We start from the raw sequence: 18,206 nt of genomic DNA on the forward strand, positions 1-18,206 counted from the left end.
TAAAGAGGCTGTAAGCTCAAGTCTAGTGTCTGATTTATCACCAGTTTTGAAGTTGGGAACCACATTGGCCTATTTCCAATCCACTGGTACTTTCCTAGTGTCTAGTTACTATCTCAATGGTCAATGCCTCACAAATCCCCTCCCTAATCTCCTTCAGCACTCTGGATAAATACCATTCATTCCTGAGGATTTATTACTTTTAACACTATTAGCCAGTCTAGGACTTCCAGTTCCATTTATATCGAAGTTGTTAATTTAGCTTGGTTCATTGTGTTTGGGGAGAGCATATTAAATAATGTTGTATAAAGCCCAGAATTGGGGGAACATTTAAAATATTGACAAAAAGGATGTGAATGAATGGCTCAATTTTCCACAGTACGTGGTATAAATACAGAAGCTGATACTTGAGCAATGTGAAACACACATATACACACACGTCAGTTAATAGACCACGGCATTGCCCCATGGTCAGTTGATCAATACAATAATTTTTATTTTATACAAGATGGTAACCAAGTTAGAAGATGTTGGAAACACCATAAAGCCATCATAGTCAGAGCTTGGAACTAGAGTGATATTTGACATAAATCTGGATGGGAAATGTTGACAGAGCAATTTATAATGGTAAAATATGGACCAAAAAGCATGACCAAAAATTGCGATAACAGGAAGTAAGGTTTGTGGACAGGAAGTTCATGTCCTACACACAATATTTACTTTTATTTTTCACTGGGTAAGAGGGAACTCGACAGACACACACAACCTGTACAGTACCATGCGAGAGAATGGTCCTTTACTCAGTGTACAGTACCAGGTATCACAGAAACCCCACAGTGCAGATAGAGGCCATTTCGGCCCATTGAGCCTGCACCGACACATATCCCACCCGATCCCCATAACCCCTACACCAACACATATCCCACCCTATCCCCGTAACCCCACGTATTTAATCCCCCTAACACTAAGGGTCAATTTATCATAGCCAATCATCCTAACCTGCACATCTTTGGACTGTGGGAGGAAACCGGAGCACCCGGAGGAAACCCACGCAAACACGGGGAGAATGTGCAAACTCCACACAGTTACCCGAGGCCGGATTCGAACTCGGGTCCCTGGTGCTGTGAGGCAACAGTGCTAGCCACTTAGCCACCGTGCTGGTATGTATGATTCCCTTTTACCCAGTCTCCAATGTAATTACTGAACATGCCAGTATGTGATTCATACCTTCTTGAAGTAGTTCTCCTCTCCTCCATTTTACTCTCTACAGGGTGGACACCAAACATGAGATGGAGACAAGCAAAATAAATCTCAAAAACAAATGATTTATTAACATTTAATGATAAACAGTCAGTATGAAGCAAACAAACAAATAATGAAAATAAAAACCAGGACATTTAAAACACAACTTATACTAAACTGGCACAGAAATAACCATTTTGATTTTGTGTATGCACATCAGTTTTTAACCAAGTCATAATATTAAAAATAGACACAATGTAAAATGGATAACTAATTGAAATGCTAGAATATAATTAAAAATAAGTCAATGGTAGATGTCAGTGCAGTACTGTCACAAAATGTTTGAACAATAAAAAGGATTGTTCAAGTACAGATAGACAATGTATAAATGTTCCACAAAAGCACATGACCTGAGCAAACTACCAGGTACACAGAATTACAGTGGCTGAAAGTAACAGAAGAATTACAAAAGCACACCGAACAAAGGTAAAAATGAAAAAAGTACAATGAACTAGAATAATATGGAGTGATACAGTTTCAAGTAATATTAGCAATTGTATTATATGCAAAATGTTTTAGAACAATTCAATGCTCAACTCTAATGTCTACTTAATAAAAAAATTATATATATAATTTTATAAATATCTTATGGATTTCAAGCAAGCACCCTTGATGAGAAATAATGCTAAAAAAACTGTTTCTCTACAACTTGTTTTAGAATAGTTTGGTCCAATGATGCAATGAGAAATTACATCTTAAAATAAACCTGATCCATTTTTTAAAAAAAACTCTCCGCCTCCAACAGAGACAATACACAATGTGCGTTTTTGTATAACTGATGGTAAAGCTACAATATCCTTTTCTTTAAGTGTTTCATAAACCGGAAATCATTTAGACCTTAAAACTCCATAAACTGAGATGGAACTTGGAGAGGAAATATCCCAATCTAAAACCAAAACAAAAAAGGGATAAAATATTTGGTTCAACTTGAAATGATATCAGAACAGTGCAGGTCACACAATGGCTGACAGATTTAAGATGTTACCAGTGAGACAGCAGTTGTTTACCATATCTCCCCCCCACCCTGGCCTCTCCTTGAATCTGCCCTGATTTTCTCCGATTACACCTACTCTGCTGAAAGCACTAAATCAGAGCAGGGTAGAGTTCAAAAGGAATTAAAGCCAGCAACCTTTATGGTATCTTAAACAAGTAGCGATCTTTCAACAGCTAGTTGACTATAGGGAAGGCCATCCCAGTTGAGTTTTAATTCTATTTTCACCTAGGAAATCACAACATATTCAACCACACTAACACTTTGATTGGTTGGAAATCCATCCCATAGCAAGGAGTATATATTTACAGCCACTAGATAACCCCACTTCTGCATACAGTACATGGGCCAAAAAGTCAGGTAACCAAATGACCCACACCCAGACCTCTGCCAGTAAGGCTCTGTAATTAGCCTCTAGGAGATGCCTTAGGTGACTTGCTTGCTGACTTTTTCCCCTCGCTCTGCAGATGTACCTGGCCTCTACTCTGTACTTCCTCAGACAGCATTGCTAGAAATTGGCAGGCGATGAACTGCAAATGTGAATCAGGGTCCTTTCTTCTTCAGCCACAAGATGGAGCACCAGCCCACTCCGACTTCTCATTTATTTTAACTAAACAAAGTTTTAGGACAACTAATTTCCAAGGAATTTAGGAATGGAGAATGTAAGCCAAGAGATTATTCACCAACCCACATTCCTTCTGAACGATAACCAATGACTTAACAGAATTAATGAAGAAACAGGCCTTTACTAAAAAAAGGTTCTTGCAGCTTTAGATGTGCAAGAGGTTTGTTTTACTTTTAATAAAGTACCTCATTATCTTGGTTTACATACCTTGCTCTTGCATTGAAGAAAACATGACCTGTAGAAGCACAGGAGTAACTAAAAAGCAAGCAACCCAAAACCTTTTCAACACTGCAAAGTCAATCTGAATTGGAAAGATTCGAGTACAGCACAATCCTGCCGGCAGTGTCCAGTTAAAGTAGACAGTCCTATTGCTGTTTATTTACTCCCCAAACCAGAACTGTTACTAAATTCAGTTTTGATGTGATCTACTAGGGTAAAATATTGAATTTCCAAGGTCCACCAATTACCCTGCCTTAAAGCACAGTGACAGTACCCATAATAAAGCTCCTTAAACACAAAATATCACCAATCCACTGATGGGAATACATATTTCTAAATGATTAATCACATCTCCCAGTGCTACAGGCTATGTACAGTAAAGGCTATGGGCAGTAAACAAAGTGCACAATTAATCCCAAAGGGTTATGCATATAAAATCATAAGCTTTTGAGTTAACTTCAGACATCAATGTAAGGAATGCTAGTGTTGGTGAATTGAACACTTCCTAGAATAGAAGTTTACAAGTACATGTAGCCTTTGTATAGCCTAGAAATACAAGGAGCTGGGAGGTGTGGGATGTAGACCTACAACCCCCCACCTCACCCCTCACCTTATCACCCAATGCAAACCTGTTGCAGTTAGAGACAGTGAAGGGAGAAATGACTAGCCTCTAACCGTTGTGAGGATACACTACTGTTGATTTGATTAAGCAAATACTATGGTAAGCATATTTAAAGGGTTCTGTTTCCTATAGAAGTGCCTGCATTAAAAGCTATACTAAGCGAGCACTTAAAAGCTTATTTGCTACTTTGTGGATACATGCGCTCCATTTTAAAAAATAATTCATTACAAAGTTCTTGGACAAACAAGAGATCAAAACATAAATTTGTTTAAAAGATCTGGTTCTCAATTTGTTGAGTGATCACCACAAATGAATCCTTTCAGTCTTGATATATTCGCTGCGCTAACTGGGAGCGGTTTCACAGCAAGGAAATTTTAAGACTAATTTCAAAATAAAAATCAATCCCTGTGCCCTCTTTAAAAGCCAATTCATACAAGCCTTCATATTATTCAGTTATAGAAATGTGTGATCAATTTAAAACTGTAATTCCTTCATACAAAATTTAGCTAACCTATAAAATGTGTGCATATACGTATAGTGACTATCTATTTCTTAAAGGGATACTTCAATGTTGGATCCCACTGCCAACATTTCTTTTACTGCTAAAACAATTTTATAAACAATCCCTTTTAAATGCCTTTTCACTGGAACCTCCTCAAATCTCCCATTTCAGAAACAAAACACACTAGAGTGATGTAGGCTAGGAAAAAGAGGAACACTCTTGGGGCACGTCACTTACTGCTAGCACCGATCAATCCCAATTTACTAAAAATATAAAATGGACATAAGCAAAAGGTTACATGATGAGACAGCCACTAACAATGCCAGGTGAATTCCATCCACCGCCTATATCACCCAGTGGGTCCATTCCACTGTTTAGTTGCTAAAGTGGAAAATATACAGGACTTCAAAAGAAGAGCCTGTAAAGTAAGATATTTACAATACTCTTTCTTCCACTTATTCAAAAATGAAATGCATAAGTACTCTATGCTACACTGATGTGCTTGTTTAGTCCATCTGTATAACAAGTGCAAAATAGAAGGATTTGTTATAGGGAGTGAAATGTCAAAGTGATATGAGGCGAATACCTCTTCCACGTGGCTGACACTTAACCCTGTCGTCTTCTTAGGCAGTCCCTCGGAACCGAGGATGACTTGCTTCCACACGAAAAATGAGTTCTCAGGTGACTGATGAGTCCAATGTGGGACCTACAGTCTCTGTTGGGGTTGTCCATGAGGGTCATGACGTTCCAGGTCCCGAACTTCATTTTAAAGGGTGGAAGATGCCTGTGCGTGAATGTTTTTAATGTGGGGTGGCCGTTGCACACCAGTTACCACACGGGCTTGACAGAGCAAGGTCTTGGTGCAATGGCAAGGGGATCCAAGATGATTGGAGACCAGGCTAGAACACACACACACACACACACCTGCAGGGCCTCTCTGCCTGGGTTTCATAGCCTATAACCCTGTAGTAACAAAGGCATTAAACATTAAAAGATGCATCAAATGTTAAACTCAACCAGGTGCTTCCTGTGGAGTCCAAAATAGTATTGTCTCTTTCTCTCTCTCTCTCCTTCTCTCCCCCCCCACCCCCCCCCCCCCAAACCACCCAAAAAATGGGCAACCCTCAGCATCTTAATAGCTCCAGTTCCATCTGATGGTGTGTGTAACTCCATTGTTTATTATGGTTTAACTTGAATTATACCCGTGTAAGAAACTGAGCATCTAACAAACTGGAGATGAAGAAACTTAAGGTTTTTCTACTTTTTTTTTTATATAAGATCCCATTTCAGAATATAAAGCTAGAATTTTTTTTGCTCAAGTTAGAACACAAGACTAAACAATTTGGCACAAAATTGCACATTTTAGCTTTCCCTAAGAGCTGACTTTAAGGTTCAAGAACATCCTTCATTTCTAAGAAAATCAAACCTATAAAATATTATGAACAAAGCTTGGCTTGGTTTCCATCTTGCATATATTCTTTGGTGCAACATTAATATCTTAAAGCTGGAAAATCAATTTTGTGGTTGCTGCATATACATTTCATAAATTACATTGTGTGATACTTGGTGCACTAAATGCTTACAAAAATATTTTAAATACATATATTCTATATCAATGTTCCTTTAAAAAGGGCCCTTTTGGAAAAAAAGTAGTGAAGAATTCATCTGAAGATTTCAACATATCAGAGACAATGTGTCGGACTGAATAGGAATGAAATTACGATTCAGAATTACAATGAAACATGCAAAAAGACAAATTCATGCGATGATCATCCAAACGGGGTTTCACAGGTCTTGATGTTAGCTCCTTCTGCTCGCGTTTTGACTTGGAATGTTTGTTGTCCATGTTGTGGTGGAGCAGGGGTGGGAAAGTTAGGAGGAAAGAGACTTTTTTTTTTGGATGATAACTATTAGGTTATTAAGGTCACAAGAAATAATCCCATTAGATAGGTTTAAATGTGCATGAAGCTTTAACTGAAAAAGAAACAAAACAAAAATTAGAAATCATAGAATGAAGCAAATAATAAATGCTCTGTTGTGATACTAAATTACGATATTCCAATTACTAGGCATTCATGCGAGGAGAGAGGGGGGTGGGGGGAGAGAGAAAGAGAGAGGCAGGGAGAGAAAGTGGGACCTGAAGCCACAACTGTTTGACTCCAAGGTTTGACCTGTGTCAAAAGAGCCTCCAAAGCCATACATGAGAAACACATGGATCCTGCAATTAACTTCAGTATAAAAGATGGATCTTTCTCTTTGACTTGGCGTGCCTGTGCCTGTGCTTGTTTGAAGACCTGGACTGCAGGCCCAGTTCCAAGGCCCAGCGGCTGTATTGTGGAGGTAGCATTGACTAAAAGCCAGCCTTAAGCTAAAACCTGACTATAGCACATACACAGTTTGACTGAATTTGAATAATAAAATGCTGCTCTTAAAAAAAAAAAAAAAAAAAAAAAATATTTATATGCAAAACCAGTACCAAGACCAGTGACACCTACAGCAATTGAGAGAAAGGAGAGGGGGAAAAAAGAACATGAACCTTATTTTCTCCCCTCCAGTATGACAACACATCACACCCTGCTGCCTGCTAACCATCCATTTTTAAAGTTATTTTCTCTTCCATAGGCAAACCATTTGGGGGGGGGGGGGGGGGGGGGGGAGGCAGCTGTGCACCCCCAAATTTTTCTCACGCTCAAACTGCCAAAGTAGTGCCTGCTCTTTATGTATGACTGCATCTGTTTTCTTCAGCCCCCCTCTTCACCACATATATTTTTACTGCCAATATGGGTGTCTTGGTGACTCGAACACCACTGATAATACTGCACTTAAGACAACTGCTAGGAGTTCTACAACAGCGTTATGCGTCAAGCTGCCCTCCCTTCAGGGCACATACTTCTCCTTCTTCCAACAGAATCTCAGATTAGAAATTCACTGTGCAACACATCACAGGACAAACACCATCACCTACAATCGGTGACTCCGAGCCACATTAGTGAAGATAGATTCAGGTTACTTGCATCCTTGCAACTGATTATCTCTCAAAAGGGAATGTTTATTTCATTTTAAAACTACACAAACTCAGTGGCTACAAGGCAAGCCACATTCATGGATACATCCCCATTCTGGAGTTCAGTTCTTCCTGAATAAATCAAGCTCAAGCAGTGCTTCGTCTAGTGTTGACTTACATAGAAATACCAGCAAAATAAAGAAACCAGGATATATTTAGAAATAAACAAATATAAACATGTTGGGGATGAGTAGTTCATGCCTACTGCATTAATCAACAGCACTGCAGCAATTTCTGACGAGTGTAGTTAATTGTGTGTCATCCAGCAAGTCCTGGATGTGTATTCCTTTCCTACTTTATGCAGAGTGCTATAGCACCAGTAGATATTTTGACCTGCAATAAGATGTTGACACAGACTTTAATTAATCCTCGAGTCTTCTTATTGGAGCTCTTCCTAGTCTGTGCAGTATATATATAAAAAACACATCAGAGACTACACAAAAGATTGCAAATTTATCTGTGAATAATCTACACTTGGTGAGTGTGCTGTAAATTCTATGAAAGTTTATACCTCCTGAACTGATAGGTCCATAGAAATTCCACACCTTGGAGAGCAAATGGTCACAGGTGCATAATATAAATTGTAAAGTTAGACAGGTATTCTGAATTTTTGTTTGAGGATATCTAATATGGTGGGTAGAGCCTGCAATAGGGCAAATTGTATATGCTTTGAGGAAAGGATGGGCTCAATGGGCCTTTCTTTTAATGTTCGAGGCAGAAGGTAACGTAGACCGATTTACTGGAACAACGTGTTACATAACCCATTTATATCTGCGTACAGTCCATTATTCCGAGGACCATGCACAATTTTGTGGTTAGTCATTTCTACACCACCTGCACTTCCATGCTACCATGTCTAAGCTTACATGTCTCCATGGAGGAATACAGAGCTTCAGGTTTATATAATACAAGGTCAGCTGGTGTCCCAACTGCTTCAGGTTTGTAAAGTGATCTGATACATGAAACGACAAGTTCAGGGACTGACTGAGGTGTGGGGTCGTTAGCTTACTCAGATTTGAAAAACAGAATATATACTCCGGTTAGGTGACAGATGCACGAGAGCGCGCTTGTATGGGTAATATTCAATGTACAAGTCACAGAGTAGGATTAGTTATAACTCAAGTATAGGACAGGGAGGAACAAGCCTCAGCAATCAATGATTGCAGCCCCACTAAGCAGATATTCTAAAGAAAATTTACATTTTGTGCAGTTAGCCATAGAGAGCTAGTTAAACCAGCTTACTTTTTTCTATCTTTGTCTTTCTTGACCGGCTGCTGTCCTGTAGCCTGGAAAGATTGCCCCATTGTTTGTGCCGCCATTCTCCGGCGGTTAAACGCATTCATCTCTTCTTCCAGTTCTCTTCGCTTCTCCTCTAGCTTTTTCTTCTCTTCCTGGTGTGTTTTCTTCAGTAGATCAAACTGATCATGAAGCTGTAACAAAGCCAGAGGAATAACACATGCAAAAATCCAAATATCCAGTAGAGGCCATTTATTTATTTTAGGAAACATGAGATTTGTCATTATATCAACACTTGCCCTTCATGTATCATGGACTGTATTGTCTGATGCTTCAAGTAACACAAGGTAAAATTTCACTTTACTATTTTCTTTCCACACATGGACAATGCAAAAACTCAGTCTAAATTTTAATTCCAGATGCTATTTTCAACATATTCTTTTCCAGCTACACAGAAACTGGCAGATGTGTTGAACGTTTCTATGAAAATCCCAGTCAGTAGCCAGGTATAAGTTGTCAATTCACACAAAGGTATGAAGTCTAATTTTTTTAAATTAATTTTTTTCACCCTTTTTTTGTTAAATGGCAGAACCGGGTGTTGAATCACCCATGCACTTGGCAAATTGAACCTTTAATTCCAGAAGATTCAGTACATCCAACATCAGGCCTGAGGTTCCAGTATAAGTAGCCTGCCTGAGTATTAATGCAGGGCCAGACAACCTTCTTTTCTTACGGATATAAACAGCGTGTGGAATATCAATAGGAAGCGAACAGATATAGAATTTATAATTTCAGCAAGACACAATAGAATCCAACTAATTTCCGGTTTCTAGGAAAAAAGGGCTCACCTCTTTTTCCTTCTCTTTCAGTTCTGTCTCAGTCTCTTTAACTCTCATGACAAACATCTGCCTCATCTCCTCTTCCTTCTTCTGCAGTTCACTCATGAATTCATTCCTCTTAGCTTCATAGGTTTCCTGCAGGCTGAACCCAGAGCAATGTGTTTAGAATTATGAATCAACTACTAAATACCAGTCTCCAGCATGTCAAACAGATCAGTTTAAAAAGCTATTAATTCAGAACTTTTGCCTGCTGAATTTTGTGTTTGTCATTTTGCAGGACATCAGTGATGGGGAATGAAACAACTTTTCACTTTTGTCATGGAGTCTGCACCAAGCACTCGCAGATCAGGTAAAACTCAGGCAGAAGCAGAGTAAAGCTCCCATTACTTTACCCCAACAGTGCATCTTAACCTCAAAACAACACCATCTAATTCAACCAATATAAATGTTTCCATTAACCAACTCATCTGTTCTTGTGACCTGCGTGAAATAAATTTCCAATTTGTACTGAATTACAGGCTTACAGTGATCCCAGTAGGACCTTTGTCAAGGCCCCCCAGCCACAGTGATCCCTATAGTCAGTAGAGAATGGAGATTTTTATTCCATCTGCCTGAGTTGGATTTGAATATTGATCCCACAAGAGAAAGGACCATCGCGCCACCCCGTGGCAGGTTCTGCCTGCTCATCTCAGGCACAATCAAATTTCTAGACTTTTCAATACATTAGAAAATGGACAGTGACAAAGAATAAGAGAGTGTCATATGTTTCAGCTTGGTTCAATCTGGCAAATGATTTGCAAAGTTTAGTATGCATCGTAAGGCAAGGCAGAAGAGTCAAAGATTCACCAAGTCCTTCAGCAACTACTTTTTGGTTTTCCATTATTTTTATAACAATGAAGTCCAAGTAATGTTAGCTTTTCCCCACATGAAACTGCAGCTCAGAAGGTGGGCTGATGACCTACTTCTACATCTCTTCCAAAATAGCTGCCGAGAGGTGCACAAGATAGTCGTGGTGACTCTCCTTCCTTCCCTCCGGTAAGCATTTGGCACCTATCTCAGGTGGTATGGCTGAGGTTGGTGAAAATTACATCCACAAATCTGTCAGCATCACTCCACAGCACTGACATGTTAGAATATCAATGATTTGTGCCACTTTTCAATGTCAGTTGACAGCCACAAAAACAATAATCATTGTACAGGAAACTTTCGATTTACCGGCACCTAAATAACCGGCAAAATTCAGGAGTAGGTTCAGGTAAGTTTTATTACTTGCCTTCCTCCATCTGTTGCTGTGCAAGGGTGTGGCTGCAGCTGTTGCTAAGCTACAGAAACGCTTGGAACTTTTGGCCATTGTTCTGAACCTGTTGCTAAGCATCAGGGTTTGTTGCTTTATACGGAGCTCTCAGCTCCGTATCTTTTACTATAGCTTTCGGTTATCTGGAATTTTTGATGAACCGGCACCACGTCGGTCCCGGATAAAAAAAAGTTTCTTGTACCATAAGTCTCAAGATTCTTTAAAAAAAAAACAAAGCATGCAAATTCCACATTCAATTTTTTTTTTGGACAAATTCCAAAGTTTAGTCCACAGTGTTCTATATTCTCATTGATATTTGTCTGGAATTTGGTACCTCCATCACTCATTGTTGTGGAAAGCATCACAATACTAGTCACTATATGTCCGCACCCATTCCTACCACATTCCAGCACCACCATGCCCTCTGGTACTGTACTAACTGCAGTCCTCCAAAGAACTGAATTGCACGAGAACAATCATGCCAGTGTTTTGAAAGAATCTGAATAGTTTTACTCAACTAAGTAAACAGGATTAGTACAACAAAAATCTGACATCATGTTCACTCTTACTCTACTAAATAAAATGGAAATTCTATACAGTTATGCAGGAAGCAAAGTGATGACGACTTCAAGGGTTACAACCTCAAGGGTTATATACACTTGCAGCCTTAAGATTGAATTCTTCCAGCAGCATGAATCTAGGTTTAGATTTGAACAGATTAGATAATTATTTCACACAGCTAAAGTCTCTTGCTGTTTTTGGCTAGAGGCAAAGAAACATTTTATTTTCATATTAGCATAAAGGACACCACATTTGGAATGTGCGGCAATGGGCAAGGTTGTAAACATGATCCCATAATTGCGACAATTCAAAATAAAGCATTCCTTCAGAGAGTGGATCATGTAATAAAAAACCTCTCAGTTCCAGGACAAAAGCAAAGTGGCTTTGGATCATCTTTCCTCACAGAATCTAGACAGATTGACACTCTGCCAAAGGACCAGAGATTTGACTCGAGGTAAACAGAAAACGGTCTGTCTGTAATCTTTCCAACTTTATGGAATGGAAATTAACTGTGGTTTACATTAGAGAGGCATCAATGAGGATTACTCTATATTTAGTGTATGGATTTCCTGTTCATTTGGCATGGCAAGGATTACTTGTTGTGCAGTTATACAGTGTTTCTGTGGACCTTCATTCCCATTTAATAAATATGCATTTCTCCCCTCTACAAATCATACATTTAACTTCCCCAATTGTAAAAGAGGCTGTATTAATAATCATTTTCCACCAAATATTGAACTGGATTTCCTAACCTGAATGGTTTGCTGTCAGGGTCGGTGTCTTTGAAGCCCATCTCCTCCAGTTTGCATCGCCGATACAACTCATAGTGCCGTGTGTGCGTCTGCTCTCGGAGGTCTTCCATATTAACACGGAGCAGCATTTCCCGCAGCTTTACAAAGTCACAATGATTTTCATTTTCAACTGTCAAAAGAACAAGTACACCTAATGTACTAATGCAACTAATGCACATGTGTAACTATTTTAATTAATGGTGCTTTTTTGTACTTGCCAAGTGGGGGATGTCAATGTTAAGGAATGAAACATTTTGCAGACTCATATTAAACACTCAGTGGACAGAATAACAGAATGTACAATACACCCTATAACCAAACAGATAAATACCTTCTACTGAAGTGGTAAGGCACTTCCACTTCAGCCATCATTATAACACAAATACAAAAGTTTTTTTTTTTAAATCAAAAAGAATCAGTTTTTATTTTTCTTCAATACTTTTATGACAAGATTGCACAACAGAAAAAGTTGCAGGAAACTTTTTCTTTGAACATCGATGACAAGGTTGCATCACACAGGGAATTAACTCAGATAATAGTAACTGCACCAACACCATAGGCCCCTTAAAAGTGTAGTTTGTTACATCTGATTGAGGAGATTTGCATTATCTACACCTTACGAAAAGTGTCTTTATAATAGTTTTAGGAAACCTCCACCTACCCTGAACAACACCCCATGGGTACTGTCGAGCTTTCACCAGTTTATTTCCCACCTTCACCTCTTCCATACTGCCAACAACTGCAAATGGAAGATGGGCCTGGGGGAAGAAAAGACACATCTGTATACAACATATAAACAATGATGCCCTTTGTTCTTTTGCCATTGTATCTCAACAGATCATGAATTCATGGTAAGTAATTTGAGAAGGGGTAGGCGATGTGGTCGAATATAATGATAGCAAAACAGCAAAGAGCACTTCAGTCATGATCAATGGTGCTAATTGTGATTGAAAATTTATGATACTCCATTTATGTTGCAGATTTATTTAAGGAAATGGCTGTGCAACACTGTCTGCAGCTCGGTGAAGAAACAGCTTCTCTATATGGCTTGAAAGTCACCCTTTTACAACTGCGATCTCCTTAACAGAGTTGCCCCTATTGCACAGGTGTGACATATCCACTTCCACAAGCTGTCATTGTCACACCTCTGAGCAACACTGCAAATTAGTACTGAACTATGACAAATTTTATGCTGTGAGTTCACATGCACAAGGAGCTATGTTGAGACTAGCACAAACTGATTTTACTCAAAACCATTTAGAATCAGCAGGAAGAGGAAATTTGAGACTCAAAGTGAAGAGAAAGTATTTTGGCACATTGCACCATCTTATTCCCCAGTAACTCCTTTCTTTTAGCAAACAGAAGAAAACAGAGACCTGGGAGGCTGGGAACTACAATGTGAGCCTACAGGAAGTTCTAGTACTTACATTCATTGTTGAGTTGATCTCTGCCACTGCATCATCGTCTGTTGGGAACTGATAGATCTGCACACCATTGCTGACCAGTTCGCTCATTATCTTGATCTTAAATTTGTGTAACTCACTTTTAGAAATTGTGTCAGCTTTGGCTACAACAGGGATAATATTTACCTAAAATTGTAAAAGAGAAATATAGTTGAGACAGATGGGTGACCTTATTCAGTATGATTAAACTGTAACCGAATGAATTTTGAGAATTCCACGCTTGCAGGTGATCCCATTCTTTTCCTTTTGCAATTTTCCCCAACAGATTTGCATTTCAACGACGCCACCAACCATTAAGGATCAATATTTGATAAAATACATTAGTTCTCCACATTAGTTGACAGCTCCATATGTGAAGAGGCCATAAGAGTAACATTTGCAGTAATTGCTTTTAACAGCATCTACTGTTCTCGATAAAATAATCCTTGAACAAGTGGAGCAAACGAACAGCGGTATCAAGATTGACTAATACCATTATCAAATATGTATTAATCTCTTTATGATGTAATTTTTGGGAATAGAGCAGCGTTTTCAATGCTGTGACATTAAAAAAGCATCAGCTAGGGACATCCACCACTCAAATTGACTGTTCACACACAATTTCCCAAATGTTCAGCCACTTTGGTACACAATGATGCATTAGTCAAAATGTGAACAGTTTGATGGGGGGGCATTCTTGCTGCAAATAATATAATCAGAACAAAATATGAGGCAGCGGCACACTGCAGTTGCAAAAGTAAACGGCAATGCAAAAACACAAAATATGGAATGAGGAAAAAGAAATGACCTCAGAAATAAAGCCCTTTCTTTCTGGCAAAGCCTGCATAATTTACAATATTGTGATTCTCCCTACTTATTTGTGATTTACCATAAGCAAAACTGCTAAGTGCGGAATTTTAAACAGATTTCACCTCAGCTCCAAAACATCAATTGGATATCAGCTTCTTAATGTGATTTTACCCCACACAACACATTGTGCCATGACTACTACATGTTGAGCAGATGGTAGCTGTGGGTTCCCAGTTCACCTGAGATCCGACTCTGATTTCATAGTGTGAGACAGTGACAGAGGTGTTGGGCTTACCATCTTCCCTTGAAGAAAGGGCGTCATGTGCACAGATTCAATTACTAGCATATTGCCAAAAAAAAATAACACTTCAAAACCTGTTAGGACTTCTGTTTATTTTGTTCCTCGATTCTCTGATTCACAAATACAGGAAACTTTCGTTTAACCGGAGGTTAAATGTCCGGAAAGCTCTATCTACCGGCAAAATTCAGGAGCCGTTTCCTATAAGTTTTTTTACTTCTCGTTGCTTTTTTTTTTTCCCCAGTCAGGCTCTGCAAGGTCTAGCTGAAGCTGTTGCTTAGCTACAGAGACGTTTTTAAGCTGCGGCCGACTGTTTTGAAGCTGTTGCTAAGCAACAGGGTTTGTTGATTCACATGGAGCTCAAAAGCTCCGTATGTTTTAACATTAGTGCTGGTTTCTACGGCAGTTTTGATGGTATGGCACCAGCTCGGTCCCGTCAGTGCCGGATACCAGAAAGTTTCCTGTACTGACCTCTAGCACAGTTCTGTCTGTAATAAAGTGACATGTTTGTAAATTGCAACCACTGCTTAAAATAAGAGCACAAATTTAATCGGAAAGCATCTTGTAAAGCCGGTATAACTTTATGGCACCTTTGGAAGCACCAGTCATCAGTCTGTGTTTATTTCGGGTGGGAAAAGGAAGGAAAAAGAAACCATGAACATCTCAAAAGAGTCACAATTTGAAGTGAAATAGATCTAGGTTTAGAATTTCCTAGAGATGACACAACCATGAAGGCAGAGAACAACAGTGCTAAAAATAAAAAGCAATTTAATTATAGGGCAAAACTCAGACCTTCGGGATCATGAATTACAATTAGAATTGATCAATGAGCACTTCACACAAACTCAACATGACATCAACGTCGTTGGTCTGCCTCAGCAGTCAGTTGAATTCTCATCTGGGAGAAAATGATCCTCTTCCCTCCCATGCCAAGTTCACATTTTGCCTATTGGTCCAGATGGATTGAATTCATATAATTTTGGATGACCAAAAATTGAGGAATTGCAAAATGAACGCCACACTGAAAATAATTTAAAGCAAGATTCAACATTGTGTGAACACAAACTTTTTATAAGAGGAAGGGAAAGCAAAAGACAGACAGAAAGGAAACAATATAGGTCTGTTTCACTAGAGCAGTCCAACATGTGAACTTCTCTACACTAATCCCGACAGATGTCTGGAATATAAGGTCGACATATAATGTGGCTTCCTATTCCTAGATATGAGAATTAATGTATAGGAGTGAAGAGATTATTCGAATGAAACAGTTGGGAACTTGGGTGGGGAGAAATTCAAGCAAAAACACAGCACTAGCCTGTAACAGTTACTGCCAATATGAACACTGGGTGGTGGCGTGTCAATGACTTGCAAGGGGGCAAGAAAATACATTTGACTGATTATATGGGGTCCAAAGTAGCTATATAACATGTTGAGCAACATAAGCGATAAACAGCATGATAATACAAGGCACAGTGCCCATCCTTGGCCTACACGTCAGCTGGAGATGGGCAATGCTATAGGTTATTCATATGATCATGTAATAACATTTCTATCACAATATACATCTTGTAATCTTCAGTATTTAAAGAAAAGCCACAAACATTGCTATACATTAAAGATCATTGCCCATCTTGCAGTGATAACAGAAAGCCATTACTTAGGCCAAACTGATCATTGGTACCTTGCTGTCCAGCTTTTTCATTGTGACTAAATCCAATGACTTGAGACAATGGCCAGTGGGAGCAATGAAGTAGAGACAGATGTGAATTCGTGTGTCATTAAAATCATGCAGTGAGCGCTTGATCTTCAGCTCCTCCTGAAGGTAATTCTCAAACTGCGTATCAATGTAGTCAGTGACTGGTTTATAGCTGAAGAATAAAAACAGGATGAAATCCTGGCAGCGCTGCTGCTCATAAATTGTGTTATAGAGTCAAGTTATCTCAACTGCTCGGATCTAAAAACAAACATTCTTTCCAGGCCCTACGTGTGCAAATAAAAAATTTAACCTGCACTATTCTACCAAAGATAGACAATCCATTGTTCACCATTCCAATGACGAACATTTTATGCGAAGTCAACACTGCAATATAAAAAAAAAATTTCAGACAATTGCTCAGTTATATTAGTGATATAACTTCCCGCTCCCGCATCGCTACCTCTGGTGTCCCCCAAGGATCTTTCCTTGGCCCCCTCCTATTTCTCATCTACAGGTTGGCCCCTTGGCGACATCATCTGAAAACACAGCGTCAGTTTCCACATGTACGCTGATAACACCCAGCTCTACCTCACTACCTCTTCTCTCGACCCCTCCACGGTCTCTAAATTGTCAGACTGTTTGTCCGACATCCAGTTTTGGATGAGCAAAAATTTTCTCCAATTAAATATTAGGAAGACCGAAGCCATTGTTTTTGGTCCCCGCCACAAACTCCGTTCCCTAGCCACTGACTCCATCCCTCTCCCTAACATCTGTCTGAGGCTGACCCACACTGTTCGCAACCTTGGCGTCATATTTGACCCTGAAATGAGCTTCCGACCACATATCCGCAGCATAAAAAAGACCGCCTAATTCCACCTCTAACATCGCCCTTCTCCGCCCTGGCCTCCGCTCATCCGCTGCTGAAACCCTCATCCATACCTTTGTTACCTCTAGACTTGACTATTCCAATGCACTCCTGGCTGGCCTCTCACATTCCACCCTAGGTAAATTTGAGGTCATCCAAAACTCGGTGCGAGTTAGGACACGGACAGCCGAGTCCCGTTCACCCATCATCCCCGTGCTCGCTGACCTACATTGGCTCCCGGTTAAGCAGCGCCTCGATTTCAAAATTCTCATCCTTGTTTTCAAATCCCTCCATGGCCTCGCCCCTTCCTACCTCTAATCTCCTTCAGCCCCACAACACCCTCGATATATCTGCGCTCCTCTAATTCTGCCCTCTTGAGCATCCCGGATTATAATCGCTCAACCTTTGGTGGTCGTGCCTTCTGTTGCCTAGGCTCTAAGCTCTGGAATTCCCTGCCTAAACCTCTCCACCTCGCTACCTCTCTTTCCTCCTTTAAGACGCTCCTTAAAACCTACCTCTTTGATCAAGCATTTGGTCACCTGCTCTAATTTATCCTTGTGGCTCGGTGTCGAAAACTTTTTTCTTAAAATACTCCTGTGCATCGCCTTGGGATGTTTTACTACGTTAAAGGCACTATATAAATACAAGTAGTTGTTGTTGATCAATATTCTAACAACATTAATCTGGTTTATACTATGCAAGATGTTAACCAATATTAAATTTCCTTATCTGCAATAAGCTCATTTGTATTCTCTTCTCATGTTATTGTATCTTCTGTCACTCTTACAAGACGTCATACAAGTACAGCCAAAGAATTTCTGACACATTAGTAGACCCCGGGGCCAAGTAGAAATCTATTAGTTAGCATATGAAATTTAAAAAAGTAATCTTTTGAGCCTGCTTCACTCCAAGAGTCTCTGCTTCTATATCCAAGAAACTCGAATGTTCATAATATGGAACACTAAAGGAAACGGAAAGCTCCAGTACTGCAGATTTTCAAAAGGAAACCCCAGGGTAAGTAAATACTCCTAGATGTCTTTCATTATCTTTCC

The 18,206-nt window shown here is 39.5% G+C and overlaps 1 protein-coding gene across 5 annotated transcripts in view; it reads right to left on the bottom strand.

Moving 5' to 3' along the window:
• Nucleotides 1-18,206, bottom strand: part of LOC147114129 (septin-8-A-like) — a 113,151-nt gene that overhangs the window by 26,851 nt on the left and 68,094 nt on the right. For 4 of the 5 annotated variants that reach the window (XM_085995749.1, XM_085995748.1, XM_085995746.1 and 1 more), the window contains exons 4-9: nt 16,275-16,461; nt 13,471-13,632; nt 12,705-12,801; nt 12,005-12,173; nt 9,407-9,539; nt 8,565-8,752 (exon numbers count right to left, since the gene is read on the bottom strand). In XM_085995749.1, coding sequence (XP_085851875.1) covers nt 8,565-8,752; nt 9,407-9,539; nt 12,005-12,173; nt 12,705-12,801; nt 13,471-13,632; nt 16,275-16,461 — 936 coding nt within the window. Of the gene's footprint in view, nt 1-1,302; nt 6,233-8,564; nt 8,753-9,406; nt 9,540-12,004; nt 12,174-12,704; nt 12,802-13,470; nt 13,633-16,274; nt 16,462-18,206 lie in introns of those variants that run through there. The other variant, XM_085995747.1, reaches the window with a different exon arrangement.

The sequence above is a fragment of the Somniosus microcephalus genome, chromosome 8 (assembly GCF_052327205.1).
Source record: "Somniosus microcephalus isolate GS21.2 chromosome 8, FLI_Smic_1.0, whole genome shotgun sequence".
NCBI classification, from domain to species: Eukaryota; Metazoa; Chordata; class Chondrichthyes; order Squaliformes; family Somniosidae; genus Somniosus; species Somniosus microcephalus.